We start from the raw sequence: 27,876 nt of genomic DNA on the forward strand, positions 1-27,876 counted from the left end.
ATGGCACTGCATGGGGAAAAGTGGCAAGAGGATGTTTGGATTCTACTGTTTCTTTAGACCCTGATGCTTTGTTTCCTTGAATGCCAAGGAAGAAACTTAGGTTACTATAGATGTAATTAACAGGGCATATGGAATCTACAAGAAGTAAATAAATACTGGAAGTACCTGGTGGCTCCTCCAAAATTGACCTGGGACAGAGCAACTTACTGTTGGTGTGCTAAAGACTACAAAGAATACTGAGAGTTTGTCATAGACAGCTGTATGTATTTATAACTTGCCTTGCTTTTAAACTCTGCCCTTTAGTTTCTTCTCTATGCTTTAGAACTGACAAAGTCAGCTTTAAAGAACAAACGAGAGGACAAGATCAAACATCACAGGCAATTGGATAAAAGACAAATTTAGTGCCACGACCTAAATTCTATCCCTTTTACTATTCAGATTCAAATTATGGGTGAATGCTAACAGAATATCTAGCATATAGATTTGTTTTGAAACTAGTTTGGGGAAGCTGATATGCTCTTGAGTGTAACCTAATACACTGCAGGTAATGAGCACTGAGCATAACTAAGTTCTTTGAATACATGCATTACGATCTCAGATTTCCTAATTGATAGAAGAGTGTATTGTGCCAGCTGCAAATGTAATTTGTTTGTGCCATGGTTTAGTTAAGAGGAACAGCATGGAAAGACTAATATTGCAGTAGCTTAACAGAGAAAACCCCTTTCAGTCGTTTTTGAAATTGTATTGCTATTGTTGATTTGCATTTGAGGATGCAGAATTAGCAAGCTGCACATATACAAATTGTTTCATGTTAAGGATCCCTATATTTTTCTGCATTATGCAAGGGTGTATATCGGCAGGTTCCCCGTGCAAGAACAGTATCTTGTTCTAGCACAAGCTCTGTATCCCGGCTAATCACTCCAGACAATTGTTTCCAACTCACCTGGCTGAACTTGGGTGGCTTGTATGAAGAATCTCAATGCTTGCTCAAAGTTCTTCTCATTTTCTAAAGCATGACCTACATTGTTCCAGAGTTTGGCATTGTTCTTATTCACCTGATCATAGAAAACAAATGTAGACTATATCAAACATACCACGACATTCAAATCCAAGTGATACAACCAAAAGAAATTATAAAAACACATCTCCTGTGTCTACAGCAGTCCCACAGATCCACTAAAATCCCTGCCCATCTTTCAAGCCAAGCCAATCAATATAGAAAACACTTTCTAAAATCTAACATGCATACATTACGTGCAGACTCATGGCAGATTATGACAATGCATTCACACATCACTTAGTGGTTGCAGAAAGTGATTTTAAATCAGACAATTTACCAGTCTGTTGAAATTAAGAGTTATCACCTATTTATCCATTCTCATTTTGATCCTGCTGTTTCTCTGTGGAGCATAGGATAATGTCCATGGTTGTCTCCATCTCCATTTTATTCTCATACCGTCACTAAGAGAAACAGAGACTGACTGCCTCAAAGTCACTTAGTGAACCTGACAACTGAACAGGGATCTGAACTCATGGCATGACACTAACCACTACACCACACGGCTTGGGAAAATTATGCACCACTATGGTAGAGGGGGAAACTGGCCGGTATATTAAACATGGTCATTATGAACTATAAATTCTGACTTTTCATTTATTTTCTCTCCAATTTTAAACTGAAACTAGCTTTGTCTAGTTCAAGAGTGGTTCTTGCGAAACAAAATGAAACAGAAGTCTAGTGTAGAGGTACACTTGGTACAAACCGAGCCAAAAAAAATCTGAGATATATCTTATTGGTATTTTTTGGGTATTTCCTCAGCTGATTGCTGAGGGGGGTAGTAATATGGCTATCCGAAAATAGCCACCTGAAAAATCCTGAATATTTTGGTATTTTTCGGGGCCGCCAGATACCCTGTTTCCCCGAAAATAAGACCTACCCCAAAAATAAGCCCTAGCAGGATTTCTATGCATTTGTGGTATAAGCCCTAGTGTGTCTTCTTGAGAAAAAATAAATATAAGACAGTGTCTTATTTTCGGGGAAACACGGTAGCTGGTGTTTAAAGGGAAGGCAACCCTTTTAAACACCTTCTCCATAGTACAGTTCGCAAAACACGTTTAAAATGTCCCTTGAAATACATGTTGACTCAGGTGGATAGCCATGTTGGTCTGAAGCAGCAGATCAAAGTTTCAGTCCAGTGGCACCTTTAAGACCAACAAAGTTTTATTCAAGGTATAAGCTTTCATATGCATGCATACTTTTTCAGATTCTGAAATAAATGTTGTTAGCCTTCAAGGGGCTAACAACTTTATTTTTGCTTTATTTGCTGCTTTATTTGCTTTATTTTTTGTGACAGACTGACATAGATAACACTTTGCAATCCTTTCACCAGATATATCCTAAATAAAAAAAACCTTAAAAAATTTATATTTTAATACAGCTGTGTTCATCTGAGCAAGGTCTTCTGATGGTGTCACCATGTAAAAAGGTGAGGAAAACAACTGCTTGCACCCAAGCATTCTCTATTTTGGCTCCTTGTGGAGCAGACTATCTAACAAGTCAGGTAGGTGCTCACAATTCTGTGTAAAATAGAAATGGTCAGGAGGGCAGCGGAAGGCAAAAGAGGGCACTGTTATATGTATAATACTGGTCTTGTATTGTTTTTATAATCCTGTCATTCAGCTTGAAACTCAGTGAGAAAGGTGAATGAAATAAAGTTGTACCTTTAAAGCTGACATGAACAATGTATACTCAGATTCCCAATCCCAATTCCTCTGCAGTGTTTTTAAGGCATGAATGAACAGCACCAGAGAAAGAAAAATCCAAGATAGTTTTCTTAGCATACTGTTGCAAAATAAGACAGAAAGAGGTGAAAAATATACTTTATGCCATTTTAACATTTCCAGTGAGTTACTGGCTGAAAATATCTCCAAATATATACCAGTCTTAATTTAAACCAAATCCCTGCTTATTTTTGTTGGTCACCCCCTACCTGATTTATACCTTACTCATATTTAGCACCTCACTGGAGGAGAAACCCAGCACCTGGAAAATGCTAGCACTATCTTTTAGACACTGCATTAGTAGCAGCTGCCTTTGGAGAAAGAAATGCACATGTATGCACATTATTGTTATCCTGCTGTATGGCATACAACCCACTAGCTCTAATACTGCTAAGCAAGCCCCACATGTATATTTTTATTTCACCTTTTCTCCAAGGAATTCAAAGAGGGGTGGTACATGATTGTCTTTCTCTATCTTACCCTCACAACAACCCTAAGGTTAGACTGAAAAATACAGGCCAAGATCACCCAATGTACTTTATGTCAGAATTGGGATTTGAACCCAGTTCTCTCTACTGGTACTTCGTCATTTTATCAGTCATCATCCAGATGCTTTATCATCTGCATTATACAGACAACACAAGAAAAGGGTAAAGATGAGATGGCACTAGGTAGTGGGAGAAGACAGCAGTTGAAAAACATGGAAGGCCAGGAAGGTTCAGAAAGGATTGTTACAATAGTGAGTCTTCACAAAAGAACTTGGAAAATAGCTATTATTGAGAAGAGGGTGCTCAAAGTACGAGAAGCACAAGAGCAAAATCAGGACCACAGACTAGCTCCAGCTTAATAGAAGGAGTCAAAAGGAGGGTATATAAATTTGCTGATTATATCAGTTTTAAAGAAACTGCCAGGCAGTCTTTCCTAAATTAAAAGTGATCATGAGACATGATCAGATCAAAATTGTGACCTACCCAAAAATCCCTTTAGTATACCTTCCTGATACATGAAACTACCAACTAGTCTCCTCTCAGAGCCAGGGCATGCATTACTCCTGCCACAGGGATGCTACCCAAAACAGCTTCCTTATAGCAAGTTCTCAATTTAGCCATATTGTTTAAGAAAAAACTTAGCAAAACATGCAGTCCAGCAAGGAGTAAATTATCCTTACACACACACCCCAGTCTACATCTATGCCTCTAGCAGCCAATGCATACAAGTCTACATTTAGTACTGAAGTGTTGTAGAATGTAGCTTTCACCGGTATCCCCAAGGGCTTTTCCACATGGAGATGACTCACTAGGACTTTCTTATTAGCACTGGGGCTGCCAATTAAGCACTGCTAAAAAGGCTCCCCCACATTTCCCCTGCACCAGTCCTCCCCATGCACCACCACAGGGGTCTTTCTTTAAAAAGTGGTAATTGACATGTTCATTATTTTTATCTCTATAGCCTTACAACCTAAAGAAATCTGTCAATTACTCATTTTTTAAAGAAACTTTTAAAAAAGCTACTTGGCTGTGGGAAGTAAGTTGCTCTGGTGGTGGTGGTGGTGGGGAGTAGAGGAGGGAAAATTGCATCATGGGTAGGATCACGAAAGAGCTAAACTATCCCATCCACTCAGCAGATTTTGCTGTGACCTTTCCAAAAAGATGGTAATAAAGCAGGTTTAGCAAACACAGCACGTAAGCCAGGGAAAGTCAAGGTGCATGACAGGATAATGATGGTGTGTAGACGCAGGGGGAAGGGAGGACATTTTCCGTCAGCACCAAAGCCACACTAAAAACCCAGTGGGGAAGCAACCCAAAAGATGAGCAACATCTCTCACCTGAAAATAAGGAATAGTGCCCTACTATTTAACCCATTTTAACTGTTACTAGCAAGAGAAACACTTCTCAGAGTCTATGTTATCTGATAGGTAAGAGCTCATTCTGGATTATCATTTGGATCAAAGAAAACGTCTGCCATACTAACCAAAATAGGCTTTCTTGGATTTGGCCTCATTTGACAGTGGTGGCCATTTTCTAATATGTATTTTCTAATTTGTATTTCAAAGATGACATTATTCAGTACAGGTAATAAATTTAACCTGCATTTTCAATGCATGTCAGACAGCTGATGAGAACACAGTTTTCAAAACCATATAAATTGACCAGTGGAAATGAACCACTATCGACTCTTATTCTGTGTATTTTAATGAACACATTACATTAGCAGTATAGGATGTTTTATGGCAGCATGAAAACCTGTAATAAAAGGATAGTTTCCTAAAGGCACTTCAAAATGATCAAGCAGTTCAGGATTTTGAAACAGTGGGATAGATCCTATCATTTAATGACATCGGTGCACACATATTCTGCAGGTAAAAGGCTTCAGGCATCAATGCAAGAGTGTCTAGCATCAGAGGAATGCAACTGAGAGACAGAATGAAATGGTAGGATCCAGCCCACTATTCTAACTGACCCTCTCAAGCATATCGAGGATGGAGGTTCATTAGCAGAGAATAAATTTTTTGGCTCGTGTGTCTTTTCCTTAAAAAGGTAAAGGTTCCCTTGCTCGAAAGCCAGTCGAGTCCGACTCTAGGGTTGTGGTGCTCATCTCCGTTTCAAAGCCGAAGAGCCAGTGCTGTCCGAAGAAGTTTCCGTGGTCATGTGGCTGGCAGGACTAAACACCAAGGCGCACGGAACGCTGTTACCTTCCCATCAAAGTGGTACCTATTTATCTACTTGCAATTTCTTGCTTTCAAACTGCTAGGTTGGCAGGAGCTGGAACTAGAGATGGGAGCTCACTCCGTCATGCGGCAACTCGGGTCTTGAACTGCTGAACTACTGACCTTCAAGCCTGCAGTTCAGCGTCTTAGCCACTTATGGCCAAATTAAATTTTGAATCTCTTCAGTAAGTATGCAACAAATCATGTTACATACTATTTGTAGTTGTATTTACAATTTCGGGTCTGTAACAAAATTAGTGGTTTCAGTGATTAACATCATCCTCAGATGAATCCAGCATCTGCGGTTAATCAAACTTGATCATAGAACAGATCAACCGTATAGTGAAACATAATATTGTAAAGACAGAATGCATGTTTTACTAATGCCAAAACTTCATAACCCAACCATAATGAAACACTGTTTTCTCAATGCTCACTGGAGGAAATTTGGTGCTTACAAGTTATACAGCAGCACTCTGTCTTCTAACACATGATCCAAATCTGTTCAAGAGTGTTCACTAGTACTAAATGGCAATCTCAGCAAGGTCTGTAGACATAAAAACTATCCATAGCTGCACCTGAAGAACATAAGTCCAGCACAAAGCGTTTTTGAAGAAAGATATATTCATCCTTACACCTTATAGTTCTGCCTTCATGAATCTGCTCAACAGTACAGAATCAGGTCCTACCACATACTCTAAGGAAAGTCTGAAAAGAAGTGTGAGAGAAGGGAGTCTGCCACAAGATGCACAGCAATTCCCTGGTTTCTGAGAACTGATTCCAAGGGGATTAATTTGTTCTGGGAAGTGTTCCTGTCAGACAAATGAAGTATTGTGTACACATCTGTGTTCATGTACATGTCAATGTCACTACTGAAATTCTGGTGTTCAGTGCACTCATGCAAAAAAGAAATATCCTATTAATTTGTTAAAGATTACTGAAATATTGAAGATGCTATTTGTGGCATTCATAGATACTAGCGGACTGCTTCAGTCATTGATACCATGAAAGAAACAATGATATCATGAAAGAAACAATGAAAAAGTCACATTTAATTATCTAATGCATGGCAATTAATTTTTAAATATATTTTTGTTGAACAGAATTGGCAGTTAATACCATCATCCTTTATAGAAAGAATTTGCACTGTTGGGATAAATTCTCATTAGATATGCCCAATTAACATTGGCTTTGTTCTTATTTGTTTTTTAAAATACAACTCCCCAAAATTAACCCTTTGTTTCTGTGATATAAAAAGAGGTAAGGCTAATTACATGGATTAGGGAAGGTAAAAGTGTAATAAATAACTTTGCCCCACATATGTTGTTGGAAAGCAACTGTAGTGGTTTAAAACAAAAGTTGCTGAAAATAAATCTGGTTTCCAGAAACCCGAATTGTCCATTTTTATCTACGGGCTTGTGTTTGTAACTGAGCACACACCCAGTATTTATTTGTGCTTCCCATGTGTGTACAGAAGAATTCACGCTGAAGATGTGGACCAGGTCTCTCTACTGCAATGAATGGAGAAAACTCTTGCAAGGTGGCATGCAAAGAGCGAAAGCGGCCCAGTTCAGATAATCTTCCAAATCGTTCTTTGGACGATTCAGAGTAAGCCATGGGCACATCATGTGCCTTTCCCTTGCAGTTTCCTTTTTAGTGATATCCATACATATGAACTAACAAACTATGGCTAGTACTATATACAAAACACAGGGAAACTAGAAAGGAAAAAAGAGAGTATGAGCTTGTAATATTTGTTCCAAGTGCCATGAAGCAATCCTGAGGCTTATATACCATCTTCTCCCCAACTCTACTAATGCTGTCTCATCCTACCTGGTTGTCAGCAAACTATGGTTGCTTGAGCCAGCCAGCATACTTAATTTTGCAGTTGGTCTCAAAATTATAACTGCAAAACAGATCACACTGCTGTCTGCAGTTCTGGCACGGTGGGTTATTGCATTTGCCAATTTGAACAAAATGTCTAATCACGCTTTGCCACCAACAGGAAATGTGGAAAGGTCCATGTACAGGACAAAAAGGGCATAGGAGCCTGATGCTATTTTAGAAACCACATGAAACCATAACTTGGCATTATGATGTGTTCAAGTTGCCACGCCTTTAAAAATTTCATGAATTAGTGACAAAGATATAAAGACAGCAGTGCCTGATGGCTAACCAACATTAGCTGAAAAAAGTTTGAGTCCAGTGGCACCTTTAAGGCCAACAGGTCTTACCCAGAATACAACTTTGTTGGCCTTAAATGTGCCCCCGGACTCAGACTTTGTCCAGCTGCTTCAGACCAACACGGCTACCCCATCTCAATATTAACTGAGAAACTATAAAGTGGCCTGAACTATTAAAAACAGAATTATCCCTTCAGATAGGCATATATTTGAAACACATACTTTCTTATTAAATTATAAATTTAAATTTACATGTTCCGTCAACTGAGACATCTTCTCACCTGCTGATTCTTGCCCATACAATGCTGGTCCTGCATAATTTATATTTCAGGAAGCAGTGCATTATATACAAAATAAAAACTCAACCCACTTGAAAACAGACTGACATTTATTTGTCAATATTTTGTTTGATAACTGTTTGATGGGGGGGGGGATCTGCCCTTTCCTCCCTGAATATATATGGAATCAATCAGAACTGTGTAAAGCAACAGAAGTGGATGGAAAGAAAATGAAGCAAGAAAACTTTTTGAAATTCCAGAATCCTCTGGACTCACTGGGGAGTCTCTTTCGGGTTATTTTGATTCTTTAAGCTGGCACATTACTTAAAACAATGCGATTAATGTTGGCACTTTTTTTGGTTGCTCAGGAACAGCTGATATGGGGGACATAAAGCTGGGTAAACATTTTGAAATACTGCTTGAACAAGAGTGGTTAGATTCAAGTCCAGTGGCACCTTAAAGACCAACAAGATTTTCAGGGTATAAGCTTCCAAGAGTCAAAGCCCCCCTTGTCAGATCAAAGAGTGCATCCTTTTAAAACAGCAACTTTTTTTTAAAAAAAGCACAACAGCCACATGTGACTACAAGGCCAGATAAAAACATTTTTTCAAAGAAGGAACTAATTTCATAGAGAGAACATCTGTTAAAAAGTAGTTTCCTCTTGTTACTGCAAATGAAATTGTATAGAGCAAGGCAGTGCCTAGTATACAAGTTTTCTTCACATGCTTACTATATGTTAATAATGGAATAAAATGATAAGGCCAGTGAAGAGTAAGCCATTGAGACAGCTTGCCATGCATGAAACTTCACAACTTTCATTGCCATTCAAATCCACATTTCTCCCACCCCACCCGCTGTAACTTTTAACCTACCTGTTGCTTGACAGCTTTCTCCACCCATGGGCTACTAGCATGCAGAATCCCATGCTGGGAACATATAACACTCGCTCTGCTACTACGAAGCCAACAGGAAAAAAAAGATTTGATGCTGGGATGAATGGCAACACTATTAAACAAAGTGCCTAAAAAAGCAAAAACAAAACAAAACAAAAAGACACACAAACACTAACTAGTAACTCAGAGCTGAGAGTACTTACACAGTTATTAAAGAAATCCAAATTATATTTAGTGCAGCTCAAGTATACATTTCAATTCCAGAAGTATGACAGTACATCTAATGTGGAACATATGTACTGAGTGCATAATTCACTAGCTGTCAACCACATTGCTCTATATATCAACTGCAGTAAAGTTAAATATTGTATATTATGTTTAGAAACAATACAAGGAATAAGTGAAATAAGGCATTCCTTATAGAGAACTCTTGACTTTAAGGAAGCATTCTGCAAAACGTTTTAAAAATTCAGGGATTTGTTATGCTTTATTTCATGCAACTGACTTCCTGATCCTATAATATGCCAACAGTTTTATAGCCTCCTCTTCCTCCATCAAGCTCACAACAACTTACAAGTAGGTACTCAACGGTCTCCCATTCAGGCAGCTTGCATGGCCAGACCTGCTTAGCTTCAGCAGCAGAACTGTGCTACCCACCTCCTCATCATTTTATGGACAAGGCCATAGCAGCTTGCGGGGATTCACTGAGACTAGCACTGGCTTAAAGATATACATTTCTCACTTGGTATGGAGCTGTGTCTTTCTTTAGAACATTAGCGTCCATTGTCATGTGTGTCCCCACCCCAGGCTTTACATGATAGTGGGAAGGACCAGTTATTTTGCATTCATTGGCATTATATGAATAATACATTAGCTTGGAATAGCCTCATCTGTTTGGAGCACATACTGAATGAAGCATAATGGGAAAGGCAATTAAGAGACTAGGAGTTCTTCTGGCCAACTCCTGTAATATGCAGCATCCTCATTCACACAGTGTCTTTTTGCTATGATATAGGGTCTATGCCCTCTCCTATATTGTGTGAGGTACTCTAGCGTTCAAACAGTGGCAGTGAGGAGTCCAGCATGGTCTTGCCTTGGTGATCCAGATCCCTATCAAACTCTGGACAAAAAAGCCTCTGAAAAGAACAGAAGCCACATACCTGCCTAACTTGAAGAAATGTAAAGACACACCAGCAGTGTGCTAAACAAAGAAACCAGGGGAATGCTTGGCAAGGAAGGGTGTGTGTGTCCTATTCTCCATCCCCATCCTCAGTTCAATCCCCAAGACTTGCAATTGTATTAAATTACTCTGAACCCAGCATGCTTGTTTCCTTGGTGCTAAATATAGATTTATAATTTTTTCCAGCATTCTCCTATCCCTACAAGGCCTCAAAATCCTTTGACATTTAACTTAAAGATCTTAGAAATGCACTTGTTCTTGTCACACTTGTTGAAGTGTCCCATATAATCACTTCATGTAACACAAATGCGTTAAATCCATCTGAAGTGCAAGTTACATTCCTAGAATACCGCTGCTGCAGTATGTCAAAGCTGCAAAACAAGTGAGCTGTAAAATGAGCAAAAAAAGCCTCATAATCCTTCAAGATTATCCATCTTGCTTGGATCACCTCAGCCTGCTCCTATATTGAAATGAGTTAAAATTCTCAGGTAACAGCAGCTTTCAGCATTCTTGCCATTTGCCAATCTTGGTTCATTCCTAGGACAAGTGTGTGAATACATACACACACCTCATGTTCACTCTGTTTGCAGTGCTACAGGCACAACATCATTGTGGCCTGATAAAAATCCATTTTTTTGTGTTACAAAGGAATGATAAGTCTATAGGCAACATCTGTAAATGCAAAGTTACACTGCAAAGCAGACTGTACAAAGTTAAATATATACCATAAAACTGGGCAAAGAAATGGCAAAACAAGATTAATTCTTGGTAGGCATAATGTAACATACGCCACAAATAATCCTAACTACAAATAGACAATGTATCAACCTGATAGCTACAACAGCATTTTTTGAGTACTGAACTAATGCAGCTCTACTTGTTGCAATGTTCAAGAACAAACACAACATTCTGGGAAGCTTGATAAAGAACAGAGAATCTGTATGCATGAATACCGCAAACTACGTAAGAGACTGGACATCAAGAATTTGTCTGATGCAGCCAGACTTGGCAATAAAGGAGGCTTATTTTCATTCACATCGGACTCTACTAATTCCAGTCTCCCTTTCACGTACACTGAACTGGGATACATTCAGCTTTTGGAACCAAGGAAGCAAAGATGCTGAGCTGGGGAGCATAAAATGGTACTGATCACTGTAATGGTGAGACCAGACAACACCCCCCCCCCGGGTGTATTTGCCCCTAAAAGGTAAATATACTCAGTCCATCCACAACAGCTATTAAAGGGGAAAATTGTATTACCTTCCTTTAACCAGTTTAAATAGCACTTTAAGGAAGAATGCTAATATAGACTAATGCATCTGTATTTTCTGGTAAATGGCCCTTGAGGCAATTTGATTTGTCTGACAGTATACTTGAAGAGCTTTTCAGATGCAGATTTGTAATAAAGGAGCTTGCAAAAAGGTTCTATTATAAAAACAGATCCTTCATATAATGGGAAACACACTGAATGAAAACACCAGACATCTTAATAGGAAAACTATAAACTGACAATATCAGATCAAAGAATCTGGCACTTATTTCCTCTTTGACCCTTTGTTTTTCCCTCTAAATCAAGCACTTGGATCAAAGCTCAGGATTTCTAAATAGTGGGCCTAAATTAATCTGTATATATTAATCTGTATAATGTGCACTGTTTTTAAAGAAATGAATTATAACATGGCCATCTTTCCTGTATGACAACCTTATGAGACAGGCCATCTGTTCAGGGCATTTGAAGATACATCTTATGATTTCCTGTGCAAAAAACTACCTCCAGATAGTCAGGCAAGTCTCCAATGGCTGCACCATATGCACAACTGTCATTTAACTGCTTGCATTTACACAGGGCTGCATTATTAGCTACATACATACATGTCATTCTAGCCTTGATATGCTATTGGTTCCTCAAAGGTTATAGGGGAAACAAAGAGAATCTTATGTACAGCCTCCATAGCACTGCTCTTTTTAATACAGGGCTATGTTATGTTGCCTACATATGGGGTAGTCTCTTTTCTAACTGTAAGGAACATATTCTACGACTAGAAGGGAAACAGAAAACTCCACTGTAACAGCTTGCCTGGCCTGCATACCAGTGGAATACTTTCTTTCTTTCACACACAGTAGCAGCAGCATAGAGACAGGACAAGGAATGGAGCAGGGGCAGAGTGACTATACTCAAAATACTTCTTAGCAAAGCTGGTCAGGATAGTTTTCTTATGTCACTGTTGGCCACTGTTCTTATAGCACAATTCTAGTGCACAGTAAAAGTTTGTTTTTGTTGAATGCTTCAGGTTTAGTACAAGGAACATCTTTCTTACCATTAGTACAGTCTTAGAGGAATCCCCAGGATACCGGAGGCTGAAAATGAGCAAAGATCCCAAAAAACAGAAGAAGGTGATGGTAGCAATATTCCTTACATCCAGCAGAGTCTCTACCAATGGTATGGTGCCCATTGTCCAATCACAACACAGCTCTGAAGGATTTAGAAGCAACCAAGCATTTACAGGAAGGAGGTAGTTGAAAGTGAGCTGCCTGGCAGGAAAGGGGCTTACAGCAGCTGGGTTATCAAACCTAATTAAAACAAAAAACATAGGCAATCACTCCAAACCTTCTAAAAGGCAATTCCATGATACTGCAATGGCAGATTTTGATTTAAAGTCACAAGAATTTAAGATGAGAAAGTAAAAGAAAATGGAAAAAAAAATCTCTGCACAGTTTGAAAACTCTGTTCCTGGTGAATTGCTGAACGTCCTTGGCATACTAAATACAGTGCATGAAGGACTTCAGAAGACAACTTTAAAGTGAAGGGCACAAGAACAGGTTTAGGCATCTTCTCCCTTCCTACTATCCTGCTTATATTTATGCCTACCACTAAGAACAAAGACAAAATCATATTTTAAAGGTGAATAATTTGATGCAGACTTTTTAGTCAGTCACTGAGAACGTATTTGCATATCTGGCTTTTCTTATAGCTAGTTTTTTGCCACCATGGTATGGCACCGAAATTCATTTTACTTATTGCAGTAAAATATTTATTTTCAGATACATTATTCACACTAATATAGCAGAACATTGCAATAAATCCAAGTCACAGATACCATATAGGTATCTATTGCCTATCACCAAGCCTAACATTTTAGAAGAATTTCATGCAATTCAGTACTGGATTTTACCTTGTAAACACTGGCAGTTGTGACTGTATAACCTGGACTCTGATCACAACAAGCAGTAGTGTACTAAACATCAGAACAATTAGTTTCAACAGCATTTGGAGCATACAATAAGGAATACTGCCTTTGCCCCGGAGAATCTGTAATACCGTATCCCACAGCATAGGCAAGGTGTACTAAAGAGAGAAAACAAGGTTTAGTTTTTGAAAAAAGCACATCTTTACTGCACCAACTGCTAAAATCCACACATTGATTTATTTCTTTTTCAATTCACAGGCTACTTTTCAATTCTGTGTTCCCAAAACACCACAGAATAAAATACAACATTTAAAATGAATACAACTCAGATGAAACCAACATGAGACTGCATAAAGTATAGTCAATGAACTTGAATGAATAGCATCAGTATCCTTTATATGAATCCTGGCTGCTTCGCAGATATTATAGCTGTTCCAGATACTCAGATCAGTTTTGATAGCGATTATGCAACTCCAGAGTCATGTGATATTCCGTATCGCTGGTTTGCAAGAGTTCTGTTGCCAGCACTGGGCATGTCAAGGCAGTACAACAGCAATTATGGACAGCAACTAACCACTGTCAAATTTAAAAATATTTTTGTCAGTTTAGTATAATCCCACAAAGTTATATTTTAAAAATTGATGGGTTGAACTCTATGAGGAAAAAAATAGAAAAGCTGGAACATATTTTCTAAGCAAAAACCAGCATAACAAAATTTGTTACTGTTGTCTTTTAAATGACAACCAAATCATACGTTTCTACATGAAGATAAAAGCAAATACATGTAATCATCAGTGTAGACACAACACAAAAATGAATACCCCAAGCCACTGCTGAATGACACTTTAAACATTTCTCATTGAGATTCATGGACCAATGGACAAAAGTGCTTAACTTTCTGTGTATTACACCACCTATATGCCATACATTTTGAACAGCACAAAGAACCTTTTTATTTTTCAGTTGGCTGCTGATTTGTAACCTAAGGCTGAACCTATGACTAGTCAAAAAGATTTGGTGAATGGACCAGTCAAATATTTTTAAACCATTAGCTTCATCACAACAAAGATACCTTAATCCAAATTTAATACTTATTATAAATATCAGTTCATTTCCTTGTTTCCAAATAACCTCTTTAAAAAGTTAATGCGCTATTGCCAGTTTTAACAATGTTAGGTTGGGCTTGTATAGAATGGAAGCTTTTACCATGGAATGCCAGAAGTCCTCCTACAATTCCCAATAAAATAAAATTAAAATTGACCACATAAGCATCTATTAAAGCATTACACTTTTCCAGAGAAGCGATTAACCACTGACTGCAAGAAGCCATTCGAGGGAGGGTGTATTTTCCAATGCAACTTTAAGAACTTTAAAGGGAAATTATTTTTTTGTCTCCTTGCCACTATTACAGCTTCTAAACTTTGATTAAAACCAAGTCTCAGAAAGTACACACAAAGTTTTAATTGAAAACGTTTATATTGCTAGCCTTCTTGTCTGCTTTTCAGTGCACACACTGACAAATGATTATTGAGGACTTAGAATCTCATGTCTCAGGAAGGGGTTTCTAGTACTCTGTACTCTGTCTCCCTCATCTGGTCCTCTCTTAAACACACCAAAGTGAAGCCAGAATTAGGATTTGGGTGGAATTATGCTAACAAGAATAGAGTGAATTATTGGAACGGGAGTTATTGGTCAAGGTTCTGGTTAGGCCGTTTGTGGACCACCACATTTTGGCAAATATATGGAAGGCAATTTGAAGGGCTCCCAACTAAAACTGAATTGCTTCTATGCACCAATGTAATTGTGTGGAACAAAGGCAAAGTGGATATGAATTGGGAATATTCTGTGACACCAGGATGTCTGTAAGTGAAGGGCCTAATAGGAGCGGAATTTTATTATTGTGTTCATTGCTCTTTGCTCTGGAAAAGATCTCAGCATTGTGATTTTATGGGCCACCTCAAATGCCTCAGACCAGGGGTGGTCAAACTTGCTTAACATAAGAGCCACATAGAAAAAACTTCAGATGTTTGAGAGCCACAAGACATGAACACACACATTTTACTGAAAAAATATACAAATTTGCATATTAAAGAGACAAATGCCTTCTCTGAGCCAAACCAGTCTGCTGGTTTGGCGGGGCTTGAAGAGCACATGATGAGAAGGGAGGGTAGAAAAACAGAAAGAAAGGTGGAAAGAAAGTGGAAAGAAAGCAAATAGATGGGGGAGGGAGAGAGGGAGGGAGAGGTAAAAAATAAAACAACTTTGAATTTAAATGCATCCTCCAAGCCCCCCATGCCACCTGGCTTGAAGAAGGGATTTAAAGAAACAAATACCTCCTCCAAGCATCCTCCAAGCCGGCCCGGGGGTGGGGGATCTTTGAGAATGCATTTAAACTTAAAGTTGCTTTCTTTCTCTGCTTCCCCCACACCTGAAGGCTATCCAGGGAGGGAAACACTGGCTGGGAAAGGGCAAACCGATCAGGGAGGCATGCCTCCCCTTTGCTTCCCCAGCCGCCCTGCTGGGAGCCACATAATATTTGTGAAAAAGCCACAGTTTGGCCACCCCTGCCTCACACCTTTACTAGTCCTTGGACAACAGCGTAAGAACTAGTGCACAATAGCCATCACTAGCGAATGAGTGTGGTACACTGAACAATATAAGCCAAACAGGTTAGATGTTTTTAAAGAACATAAGAGAAGCCAAAGTTGGATCAGGCCAATGGCCCATCCAGTCCAACACTCTGTCACACAGTGGTCAAAAATACCAGGTGCCATCAGGAGGTCCAGCAGTGTGGCCCTAGAAGCCCTCCCACTGTTGTCACTTCCCAGCACCAAGAATACAGAACATCACTTGCCCCAGACCGAGAGTTCCTATCTATACCTTGTGGCTAAAAGCCACTGATGGACCTCTGCTCCATATGTTGAAGCCTCTTGAAGCCATCCATGCTTGTAGCCACCACCACCTCCTGTGGCAGTGAATTCCATGTTTTAATCACTCTTTGGGTGAAGAAGGACTTCCTTTTATCCATTCTAACCCGACCACTCAGCAATTTCATTGAGTACCCACGAGTTTTTGTATTGTGAGAAAGGAAGTACATCTTTCTCTACCTACTCTGTTCCATACATAATCTTGTAAACCACTATCATGTCACCCCTCAGTCGTCTTTTCTTCAAGCTAGAGAGCCCTAAGCACTTTAACCTTTCTTCACAGGGAAAGTGTTCCAACCCTTTGATCATTCTAGTTGCCCTTTTCTGCACTTTTCCCAATGCTATAATATCCTTTCTGTGGTGACCAGAATTGCACACAGTATTCCAAATGAGGTCGCACCATTGATTCATACAGGGGCATTATGATACTGGCTGATTTGTTTTCAATACCCTTCCTAATAATCCCCAGCACACCGTTGGCCTTTTTTTATTGCAGTTGTACACTGTCTTGACATTTTCAGTGAGTTATCTACTGCAACTACAAGATCTCTCTCTTGGTCAGTCTCTGCCAGTTCAGACTCCATCAACGTGTATTTATAGTTAGGATTTTTGGCGCCAATGTGCATCACTTTGCACTTGGCCACACTGAAACCCATTTGCCACATTGACACCCATTTGCTCATCCTCAACAGATCACTTTGGAGTGCCTCACAATCTTCCCTGGTTTTCACCACCCTGAACAATTTCATGTCAATTTAGCCACTTCAATGCTTATTCCCGACTCCAAATCATTAATGAACAAGTTAAAAAGCATTGGACCCAGTACTGATCTCTGTGGTACCACACTGCTTACCACCCTCCACTGTGAAAATTTCCCATTTATAGTCACTCTCTGTTTCTTATTAATTAGCCAGTTTTTGATCCACAAAAGGACTTATCCTCTTATCCCATAACTATTGAGCTTACTTAGGAGCCTCTGATGAGGAACTTTATCAAACGTTTTCTGGAAGTAATTTTGATTAGGCACAGAGAGATGGATGAAATCTATGAGGGACTGTACAAACAGATGAAGGACTGTAAAGGGTTAATGCTTCACAGAGCCAGAGAACCTTGAGTGACAGGCTGTTTCAAGGAATCTGATTGGTTAGCATCAGCTGAGCCGAGAAAGTCTAGAGAGAGCTGCATGCTGAGGAAAGATTCAGTCAGATGTCTGCCTTGACCGAGTAGAGTACTGACAATCTGGTTACAGTCCTAGCTGCGAAGAGTTGAATACTGACAGTTTCAGAACTCAGCCTTAGCTGAGAGCAGTTTAACACAGACAGAAGAACTGAAAGTTGGCAAGGAGGTTTGGGAAGTAGGTAAAGACTCCAATTTGGGCCAAGGAAAGGGGATAGATCTTCTAGGGAGAGAGAAAAAAATTCCCTACCCAGTCAAACAGGGAGTTAGCTCTGAAGAATACAGAGATCTCTGGTTTGGTGTGGTTAGAAACTGTCTTAGAGATCTTAACAGTCAGATTGCAACGAGCTAGCACTTTATGTTTTAAACTGCTTTAAATAGTTTTATCTTTGTATAATTGTTTATGCTATTCTTGTAAGCTGCCCTGAGCCTGCCTCGGCAGGGAGGGCAGGGTAAAAATCAAACAAACAAATAAATAAATAAAATTTAAAACTCAAGACGAGTACTCGTGTCCCAAAAGAAGGGGTTTGGGTACTGGAAAGAGAGTACCAGCCTTTTGGAACCCAAAAGAGTCAGAGAATACTCAGAGAAAGTGTACTGACGTGTTTGGTGAAAACACTAGAACAAAAGCTTCTCAATTTCAAGATATAAGTAACTCTGAATAGCTTAAAGAAACTCTAATTGACCTAAAACTTAAGAACTAATGTCTGTACATGTACTGGTTTTACCTCAGAAATTTCAACCCAATTTCACCTGACCTTTCTCCTCTATGTTAAATAAAATATTTTATTATTTTTGAATTTCAACACACCTCGAGTACCATTTAAGTTGTTTCAAGTTAAAGTGGGCTCCTGATCCTTCCCTCAGGTTCCTGGGCTGAGTCAACAGCCAAAATATCATACTGTGACAGGGTGGGACAGCCAGAGTTCTTCACCAAAGAAGAAAATACTTTACTAGGGTGGCTCAGTCATTGATGGGAAAGAAAAACAAAGGGAAAATCTTGCCTCTGAGGGAGGGAAGTGGATGGGGGTGTCATAACATCTCTTTCCGTTCTAGAGAGCCACTGAATATTTTGAGGGCGAAACCATTCATCTAGGTATACTGATAAAATGTTATACATGATCATGTGAACATAGCTTGCAATCAAGTAACAAGAAAATGTACCCAAGACAAACAGATTTAAGCTAATGCTGTCTCTTAAGTTCAGGATATAACCATGGGTTTAGAAATGTATTTCACAAGTTCCTTACCCCTTGAGCCATAAATACTTCATAGACACAACATATTCCCACTACTGTTATTCCTTGTTCCTTACATAACGTAGCAACAGCCACCAAAAACACAGTCAGCGCAATGGGAGTCCATACTGCAATGGTAAGACACAGAAACTGTTAATCTTCCTAAAATTAAAGAAAGTGGATTTATAATCTAAGTACTGAGAGGCTGACTGGAAATACAGGATAAACTGAGACCTACTGTCAATTTTCTCAATCTTTTACACACTGAACATTCTGAACAAACCCATTTTGCCAGCTGCATTCATCACAACTGATCATGCAGCATTCTGTGTTTTCAGAATAATGGAGCTGTGTCCAATTATGCTTCAGATTTAAAAAAATGAGAACTTCTAATGTACTGTATGCAGTTCTCTTATACAGGTTATGAATTTTTGGAAGCAGCCATAACTGCCAGCTTAAAGTACTGCAAACCTGTCTTCATGGGGCTTCCTTTAATCCACAAGCTCCAACCAATACCAAACCGAGAGGCTAGGTTACTAGCTGGCCATTTTTTTTTTTTTTTTACTAGCTGGCCAAATTAGAGAAATCATATTACGCCAGCTCTTATAAAGGTGCACTGGCTTCCAGAGCACTTCTGTACCTATAAAGCTTTACGTAGTCTACTTTTGCCATATCAGTCTGCCAGCCTGTGAAAGCAAACTAGGCAAGCATCAGAGACAGGGTTTTCTCTGGAAGAGTATGAACATTATGGAATTGAATTAGAAATCCCTGCTGGTGGCAACCCATGAATAGGATACACAGATCCAAGAAGACACATGCAGCACATTTAAGACTATCCTATTTCCTGTGGCATAAAGCTTCAAGTAAACAAATACATTTGTTAGTCTGGTGTGCAGCAAGAGCAATATTCCTGTATATAAGTCAGCTGTAGGATTTCATTATTAAGACTCCACAGCCACCTGAAGAAAAGTGCATTATGGATAAATAAGCAACAGGGCCATTTAGATATTAGGATTTATGGACTTACTTGCTCTTACAAGCTATGTTTATCTTAAAAAACTCAGAGTGAATATATATCCATATCTATATCTATCTATATTTATCTATATATAAATATATACACACAACTGCCAACAAGTACTTACCAATAGTGTTTTCCGGCCCTTTTGATCTGGTATATGACAAAAATGCAGCAAGGAAAAAGATAGACGAAAGAAGCTCTGCTCTGCCCACTACCCCAGTCACCTAAACAGAAGACAAGATTGTATTATTGAATAAATCAGATTAGGATTTTAAACCTGTGATGAGTCAGTCATGCAAGTAAGGAACAAACAGTACAGGACAGATCGATTACTTTAGGTCCACCTGTACCAATGTAGAACCAAAGCAAACTCAAAAGGTTTGAAAGCAATGAACTTTCACTGCTTTTTAAAAAGTTAATAAGACACAAGAAAAGACATAGAATACCCCCATGTGGTTGACATAGGGAAGTACATCTTTTCTAATTAGGATTGTGTGTGTGCATGAACTGATGTCAAGTTGTGGCCGATTTATGGCGACCCCAAATGGTTTTCATGGCAAGAGACAGAGGTAGTTTGCCATTGCCTTCTTCTGTGTAGTGACTCAGAATTCCTTGATGGTCTCTCATCCCAATACTAACTAGAGCTGACCCTGCTCAGCTTCCAAGATCTGACAAGATCTGGCTGGCCTGGCACATCCAGGCCAGGGATAGGATTACTTCATTATTTGTCTACATAAATTGGCCAGAACAAATGCTCTCAGAGCAGTAAGGGTTACGTTACACATTTCCCAGGTGCAGATGCCACACATATTAGCATTGTAACATGTGAACAAATACATGATTCAGAGCTTGACTGTGACAAACCTTCATGTCTATCACTGATCAGCCATGCTTTGACTCTTATTTTAATTTCACCATTAAACATCTCTACTAATTTACTTATCTTGCAGACTTCAATATGGCTGACTCATTAGAATATATTATTGCCACTGGTAGGCCATCTCTGCATTATATGTCAATGAAACTTACAATAGTTACAGATGTATCTATGCTATATCATAGAGTAACAGTTTGACAACCTGGATAGTAACTATAAGCAGATGTTTTATGTATCCCATAATCTGACAGTGTTTCTAGGAAAGGAAGGAAACCACAGAAGTAATTAAATCAGTTAAATGCATATTTTTTACTGATTTCCAGTCCCTTTCAAGACTAATTAAAGGAACACATGGTTAAATTTCACCCCACTCCTAACCCACAGGACGTTTAAGCCTTTTTGTTTTATGGCTATGTGTTTGACAACTTTAGCATGAACCAAGACAGCCTTTTCAGAATTACTTACAGCTTCAGTATGTATTGGATGTACTGCAAAGAGTAGGGATGCAACCACACTGCTTCTGCTGTCCAAGAAAAGCTTACAGACCTTAAGGAAGACTATACAAACAACTGCATGGAAGATGACATTCAGGAGGTGGTAAGAGACAGCATTTAATTCACTGAACAAGTAATTCAAACGGAAGGTGAGGACAGTGAATGGCCGATATGATTTATGACTCCTCTCCTAAAAAACACATACATAAACCCATAAGAATCAAAGGTATAAGTGGTTGGCATCAGTCAATCATTAACAATTTATAAACATAATAAAAAAACAATCAGAGCACAAACAACTTAATTTCATTCTTGATGACGAAAATTCCATGATCCTGCCTGGAGCTCAGAAGCAGGTTTCCTGAGTTCCAGAATTCACAAGTCTGCACTAGGGATGGGCACGCACTAACTCACGAGACAAAATCCATCACAGATTTGGGCCAGTTTGGAGCCCCCAAAATGATGTTTGGGGAAGGTGTCGTTCCCGAACATTTACCGAACTTTTGCCCAATCTGGCTGTTTACGGTAGGGTCTGCAGCTAAGCTGTTAGACTGAAAAGGCTACCAGCCACTTCACAGCTGATGAGCAGACCTACCCCCATTAGGCTGAAATGGCTGTGAGCCATTTCAATGGTCAGTTTCACTTCCCCCTGCTTGGAAGTGGGGGAAGTGAAACTGACTGGGAAATGGCAGCCAGCCACTTATATCTAACAATGGATTGGGGGGAAGTGAAATGGATGGGTTAAATAGCTGCCTGTGGGCAGAAGAAAGGGGGAACCAAACTCGCCACACCAGCTCAATTTGGGTGGGAGCCCTTTGGCCGCCCTGAACCAAACTGGTTTTTTAGGTTTGTGCCCCTTCCTAGTCTGCACTACACATCACAAAGGGCAAGTGTCTCTAGTGAACTTTACTCAGCAATTGCCGATTGTTTAAATGTTTTAAATGTTTTAACAGTGGTAAATGTTAAGTTTTAAATGTTTAAACTGTATATGAATCTTGGCACATTGTGCCAGGCAATGTGAGCTGCCCTGAGCCTGCTTGTGGGGAGGGCAGGTTATAGATATAATACATAAATAAATAAATAAACTCTGCCCAGATCAGGATATCCACAAAAGATCTCCTTCTGCAAGTTCTCTGTAAATTACAGGGAATTCTGAGTAGTTTTTTTTAAATGTTGCACTAAGTTTTGGAACAGGCAAAGCTCCGCTAGCTCTAAAGCCCAGCATAACACAAATCCTTCCCACAAACCCTCTATCATGTGCAGAAGACCTGCAAATGGTCCAGGGAGATTCTTTTAAATTCTGCAGAGCTGCTGATTAACCCATGCTGCTTTTACCTAATCAAAAGTTCAAAAAGCAGGACACCAGATTAGGGATGGGCATGAACCTAAAAAACCCAGTTTAAGGCATCCCCCAAACTGAACCCCAAAACAAGCCAAAAGACCCCCACTCAAACTAACTGGTGACTTCAGTTCCCCCTTTCTCCTGGTCATGGCTTGTGGAGAAAGGGAGAGGATCACCCGGGGAAGAAAGGGGGAAGATCACCGGGGAAGGCAGCCATTTAATCGTCTGATTCACTTTCCCCTGCTTGAAGCCGACGGGTTTAATGGCTCAGACATCTAAACCTAACAGCTGACAGGCTGACCCACCCCACTGTTAGGCTGAAATGGCTGCTAGCCATTTCAGCCTAACAGCAGGGTGGGTCTGCCCATTAGCTCTGAGGCTGAAATGGCTGGCAGCCATTTCAACCTAACATCTCAGCTGTGGACCCTGCACCACTCAGTTGTTAAGCTTAAATGTCTCCAAACAGCCAAACCGGACAAAATTCCAGTAAATGTTCAGGGAAGGTGCCTTCCCCGAACATTGGTTAAGGAGCTTCGAACTGGCCCAAGTTTGTGCTGAATTTTGGCTTGTGAGCCAGTTCACGTTCATCCCTATTAAAGATACTCCCCAAGTCCTAGGCATTCTATAGAGAATCTGGGAGGGGAGAAGGGCTGTTGGTGACTACAAATAGCAGCTTGGCTACTGAGCAAAGAAATAATTGTGAAACCCTGTTCAAGTCTCTTTCCATGAAGAGAGAGCTACAATCTAGCAGATCCCTAGCAGAACAGCAATATACCCTTGTCAAGGAAGGAAAAAAAGAGGGCAAATAGGATGTGCTCTGACTTAATTGATCCTACTATCCCAGCTGAACAACATTACATTTTCTTGGACACTTAGGATTTTCAATGATTAAGAGGAGCTGTGGCACAGTCGTAGAGCATCTGATTTGCATGCAAAAAGTCCCAGGTTCAATCCCTGGCATCTTCATTTAAAAGGACTAGGTAGTAGATGATGTGAAAGATTTCCACCTGAGATCCTGGAGAGCTGTTGCTAGTTCAAGTAGATAACACTGATCTTAACAGCTCAATGGTTTGGTCTATCGGCTCAATGTGTGTTCCATGTTCTGAACAGACATAACAGGCTGCCACCATGGGACTTTCACATTTGCATGTTGAGACTTTGTATCAACTATTTTGGCTTAGACTTTGTTTTTGCTTTAGAGAACCAGTTAGTGTTTCCACAAAACCTTACCTCAGACATAGGAGTCCCCCAGAAGTCATTCAAAAAGAGTTTTTTTAATGGAGTTGAAGGATGCAAGTCTTTGTTGTCCAAAATGGCTGAAACATCATCAAAAACAAAACCACAAAAGAGACTGTTCCAATAACAAGCTGCCACCACTCCAATTATCAGTGCAATTTCTTTGGGGCTAACATAAGCCATCTTCTCCACAGTGTTCACACGTTGTAACTGAAAAATAAAATTCCAACATGATTCTAAAATACCACATCAGCAGAATCCATATCTGCAGTCAATGTTAATTTAAAGTGATTATTTATTTGCTATTGCCATAGTAACAAAGTTCTCCCCAAACAAGTGAAGACACATAAGAGAAGCTCTGCTGGATCAGACAAAGGCATTGATTTTCCCACAATGGTCAACCAGATACCTGCAAGAAGGCCAAAAGCAGGGAGCCAGCATGATGCAGTAGTCAGAGTGTCTGGGAAAGCTAGGTTCGAATCCCCACTCCCCCATGGAAGCTTGCTGGGTGACGTTGAGCCGATTACACACACTCAACCTAACCTACCCCACAGGGTTGCTGTGGGGATAAAATGGAGGAGAGGCAAACAATGTAAGCCACTTTGGGTCCTCACTGGAGAGAAAGGTGAAGTATAAATGAAGTAAATAAAGAAGGGCAACAGACTCCACCTGCTGCTGCACTCAGCACCAGTGCTCAGAGGATACTTCTTCTCATCATGAAGGTTTCATTTCATGCATAAGAACTGGTAACAGACTGTTCATGGTAACTCCATGAACTGATTTAGTGCTCTTTTAAACTTCACAATAACCAGGTTAAAAATGGAAGGGTATTGCAATCCAACTCTGTTCTATTTTTTCACATAATTCTCCTACAATTCAAAAGTACTCTCACCTGACCTTTTATCAGTGTTGTCTTATGAGTGTGGTTCAGAGGTTACAAAAACAAATCCTGAGAAACAAATGGCACTGGATAGGTAGCAGTGGACTTGCATACAGGAGCTCTGGATTGAAACCACTAATTTAACATATGGTGAGTGGTCCTGAGTCTGGGACAGACTACTTCTGCACTGAGTTTCCCTCACCTGTAACAAGAAACACAGTGCCCTGCTTCATGGCGTTGCAGTGAGAATCAACAAAAGCTTTGTCTTCACAACTGCTCAGGCACAATAGATGTTATAGAAATTGGGAGTTCACGATGGATGTGAACCTAGTTAACTGCCAGGCCTGCACATTACCTCCCCACCAAGCCTTGTGAAGCATACTGACAATATTGAAGATGGAAGCCATCAACTAGTTTCAAACAGTCATGAATTCCAAATGCAAGTGATTTAATAGACAAACTATTTTCCTCAGCAACTGGAATTCTTAACCACAGTGTAATCTACACCTCGACAAATTTTCTGTGTCACTAGGAACCAGTCCAAAATTCAGGAGCTGGACTAATTTTTTAACCTTCAGGATTTTGTATTTTAATGAACACATATGTAATTATTACTCACAAAACCTAATCCTAAATTCTTCACAGTTTTTCATAATTTTAAGTTATGACAAGTGTTGTAGTATATAACTAAATATGGGGTAACCCTTGTTATCAACCACAACAAAAAGTAAACCTCTAACCTCGCCTACCTTCTCAGTTTCCCATAATTCTATTATTGATCTAAAAAGCTCCATTTAATTGAATATTGAAGTCAGCATAATAAGCAGCTGGTTAAAAAAAACAGTTCATCCACCACCACTCAACTATGTAAAATTAATATATAAACAAGCAATGACAAGTATTTCATGCACATGTGTATCATGCAACAAAATGCATTCTGATTTCTGTTATGACAAATCCACCCACCACAGCAGGTAGATTATGGTTCATGGCTGGGATTGTGGGTTGCATGTGGCCTGCATGTTAACCATGGTATACATATGAATAGATGTTAATACCCAAGACATGTCTAAATTTCTTTTAAAGCCGTAGTAGTACAAGTAATTTTTCCAGCTTTAATGCTCTAGTACTTTAATCTTTGTCTTCAGAGTCACATGAACATATTTTATGAACATTTTCACTTACCATTCAAGTGCAGGATTTGTTCTTTTATACACACACTTCAGGAATATTCATTTTAAAATGAAGTTCCAGCCTATATCAATGCCAATAACAGATCAACTCTGAATGCCTGTGGATCTTTACTAGAATTACAAAAGGAGAGAGAAAAGAGTCACCTTTAGAAAGCATACTACATCTTATGTTAAACAGGGGATGAGCTGTACCTTAACGACTAACAATTTATTCCAGCAGAAGCTTTCATGACTAAGTGTGTGCTTCATCAGATGCATGAAAATGTTAGATGTTATAAAGACAGCCCAATTTAAAAATAAGATCCAGTTAAAAAAGAGTAAACCAGCCACTCAGGGTGGGTTAGAAACACTCCTAAGAGTTGGCACAGTAGAATAAATGTCAGATTAAATCCAGGAAAGTACAGGAAGAAACAAGAAAAAGTGATGCAATTTTTAAGAAATACAGAGAAGTACAGAGATCACAGGGTAACTGAACTTTTGTGAAAGGTGAGTGATGTTAAGATACTAGTGAAAAGCCTGGATTGGGGGGGGGGGACAGTACTGAACTTTATTTTTTTTGTGTGTGAATATTGTGTGTGTGCATGGAAATCATGGTTGACTTCTAACAACCCCTAGTGGGGCTTGGATGTTTACAGAGAGGTGGCTTACTATTGCCTGCCTCTGCATCCTGGCCCTGGTATTCCTTGGAGGTCTCCCATCCAAATACATGCCAGAGTTGGCCCTGCTTAGCTTCCAAGATCTGATGAGATCGGGCTTGCCTGGGCTATCCAGGTCAGGATGACAGTATTGAACTTGATGAATCATAATTCAGCACTTCTCTTTCTGAGATCCTTTTGGAGAAGGCCCTGAAGAATAAGATGTTCACCCACAGTTTTTTAAATACTGTGATTTTTTGTGTCAGATTTGTGTCCATTTAACACAGCTGCAACCTCTGGGATTACCTGTTTTATAATTGCAAAGAGAGGCTAGGAAGTCTGTGGAGAAGTTCAGATTTCAAAAGCTAGTACCATGGGAGTGTGCACCACTGCACTGGACAGAAACAGGTAAAAGCATCTCTATGCACAAATTACCTTACTGTTTTGAAAACCTAGGAACATACATCTATGGCTACAGAATGAGCTCATCCTGGTTTGCTTTGCTTATATTTTCCAATATCAGCAATCTTTCCCATCTTTCCTGGCATACTTATTACCTCAGCCAAGGGAATAACCTTTTCTTCTTCAAAGAGAGGAGCAACATATACATGGTGAAACACAAACTCCTGATCTGTACCTATGAGCAAGGCCTTTACAGACACTGGGCCAATAACTCAATCTGCAAATAGTCCATAATGAATCAGAAAAGGGGTGTGTATCTGTTCCATATGCATTTTTAAGTGCAAACACAATGGACATTGGGTATATATAAAAGAAAGGTCATGAGATCTTTGGAGACTGAAGGATCCAGTCAAAATTTCTTGCCATTCATGACCTTCTTTTATTAGTATATCTGGGTTAACCAGGAAATCATAGCCTATTCCAAAAGAGCTGGAAGACAGATGTTATTTCCTAAAAACGTGTGAAAGATGACAAAGACTTTTTTAAAACCAGTGGTTCCCAACTTTTGTTAATTTATGTCCAACAAATCAGCCTTACCGAAGAAATCTGGGTTGCAGCACGATAAGAAACATTTCCTCCCCAAGAAGAACATTTATATTTCTACACGCTTTCTGCTTTACATTTATAATTTACAGTAAGTTTTAAGGACATTAAAAAAATTGCAGAAGCTCAATGGATAATCTGGGGCAGGCAGGGTTGCCATGAAACAGCACACCAAAGACACTTACTGGAGGGCAGGGGAAACGCTAAGTGTCTGAGGTTACTACTGGCATACCGAATGGATGATCCATGGTAGGTAGGCTCAGCAGGAGATGGCACATCACACTTGCAGATGGACATGGGGACTGAGGTAGAGCAAATTCTTAGTAATTGTTATGAAAACTTTGTGTCCCACATAGACTCCTTCAGCATACCATCAGTAGCACACATACCACTGGATGAAAACCACTGTTTAAACAATTCGAGGTCCTCCTATTCTTGCCAACCCAGGTGAAAAATTTGAAAGAATTTTAAAGACTGCAGCACACTGAAAAGTTATGAACTGTGGACTGATTTCTATGCAGTTTCCCTCGGACAATTAAATCAACACCAATGTGCTATGTGAGAACAGCAGTACCTGAATATGAATTTTAGTTTCCTGTTCTGTAAAGTATTAAGCTAGATCAATCAAAAGAAAACTCAGTG

General features: G+C 39.5%; 1 protein-coding gene across 1 annotated transcript in view; it reads right to left on the reverse strand.

Moving 5' to 3' along the window:
• Positions 1 to 27,876, reverse strand: part of TMTC3 (transmembrane and tetratricopeptide repeat containing 3) — a 42,066-nt gene that overhangs the window by 11,221 nt on the left and 2,969 nt on the right. Inside the window, exons 2-11 of the mRNA XM_015407397.1 lie at positions 25,587 to 25,705; positions 23,516 to 23,731; positions 20,915 to 21,133; positions 19,697 to 19,796; positions 18,564 to 18,679; positions 13,196 to 13,368; positions 12,341 to 12,593; positions 8,822 to 8,970; positions 2,722 to 2,842; positions 944 to 1,055 (exon numbers count right to left, since the gene is read on the reverse strand). Coding sequence (XP_015262883.1) covers positions 944 to 1,055; positions 2,722 to 2,842; positions 8,822 to 8,970; positions 12,341 to 12,593; positions 13,196 to 13,368; positions 18,564 to 18,679; positions 19,697 to 19,796; positions 20,915 to 21,133; positions 23,516 to 23,731; positions 25,587 to 25,589 — 1,462 coding nt within the window. The 5' untranslated portion in view covers positions 25,590 to 25,705. The remainder of the gene's footprint in view (positions 1 to 943; positions 1,056 to 2,721; positions 2,843 to 8,821; positions 8,971 to 12,340; positions 12,594 to 13,195; positions 13,369 to 18,563; positions 18,680 to 19,696; positions 19,797 to 20,914; positions 21,134 to 23,515; positions 23,732 to 25,586; positions 25,706 to 27,876) is intronic.

The sequence above is a fragment of the Gekko japonicus genome, unplaced genomic scaffold (genome assembly GCF_001447785.1).
Source record: "Gekko japonicus isolate JY-2015 unplaced genomic scaffold, Gekko_japonicus_V1.1 scaffold3137, whole genome shotgun sequence".
Taxonomy (NCBI): domain Eukaryota; kingdom Metazoa; phylum Chordata; class Lepidosauria; order Squamata; family Gekkonidae; genus Gekko; species Gekko japonicus.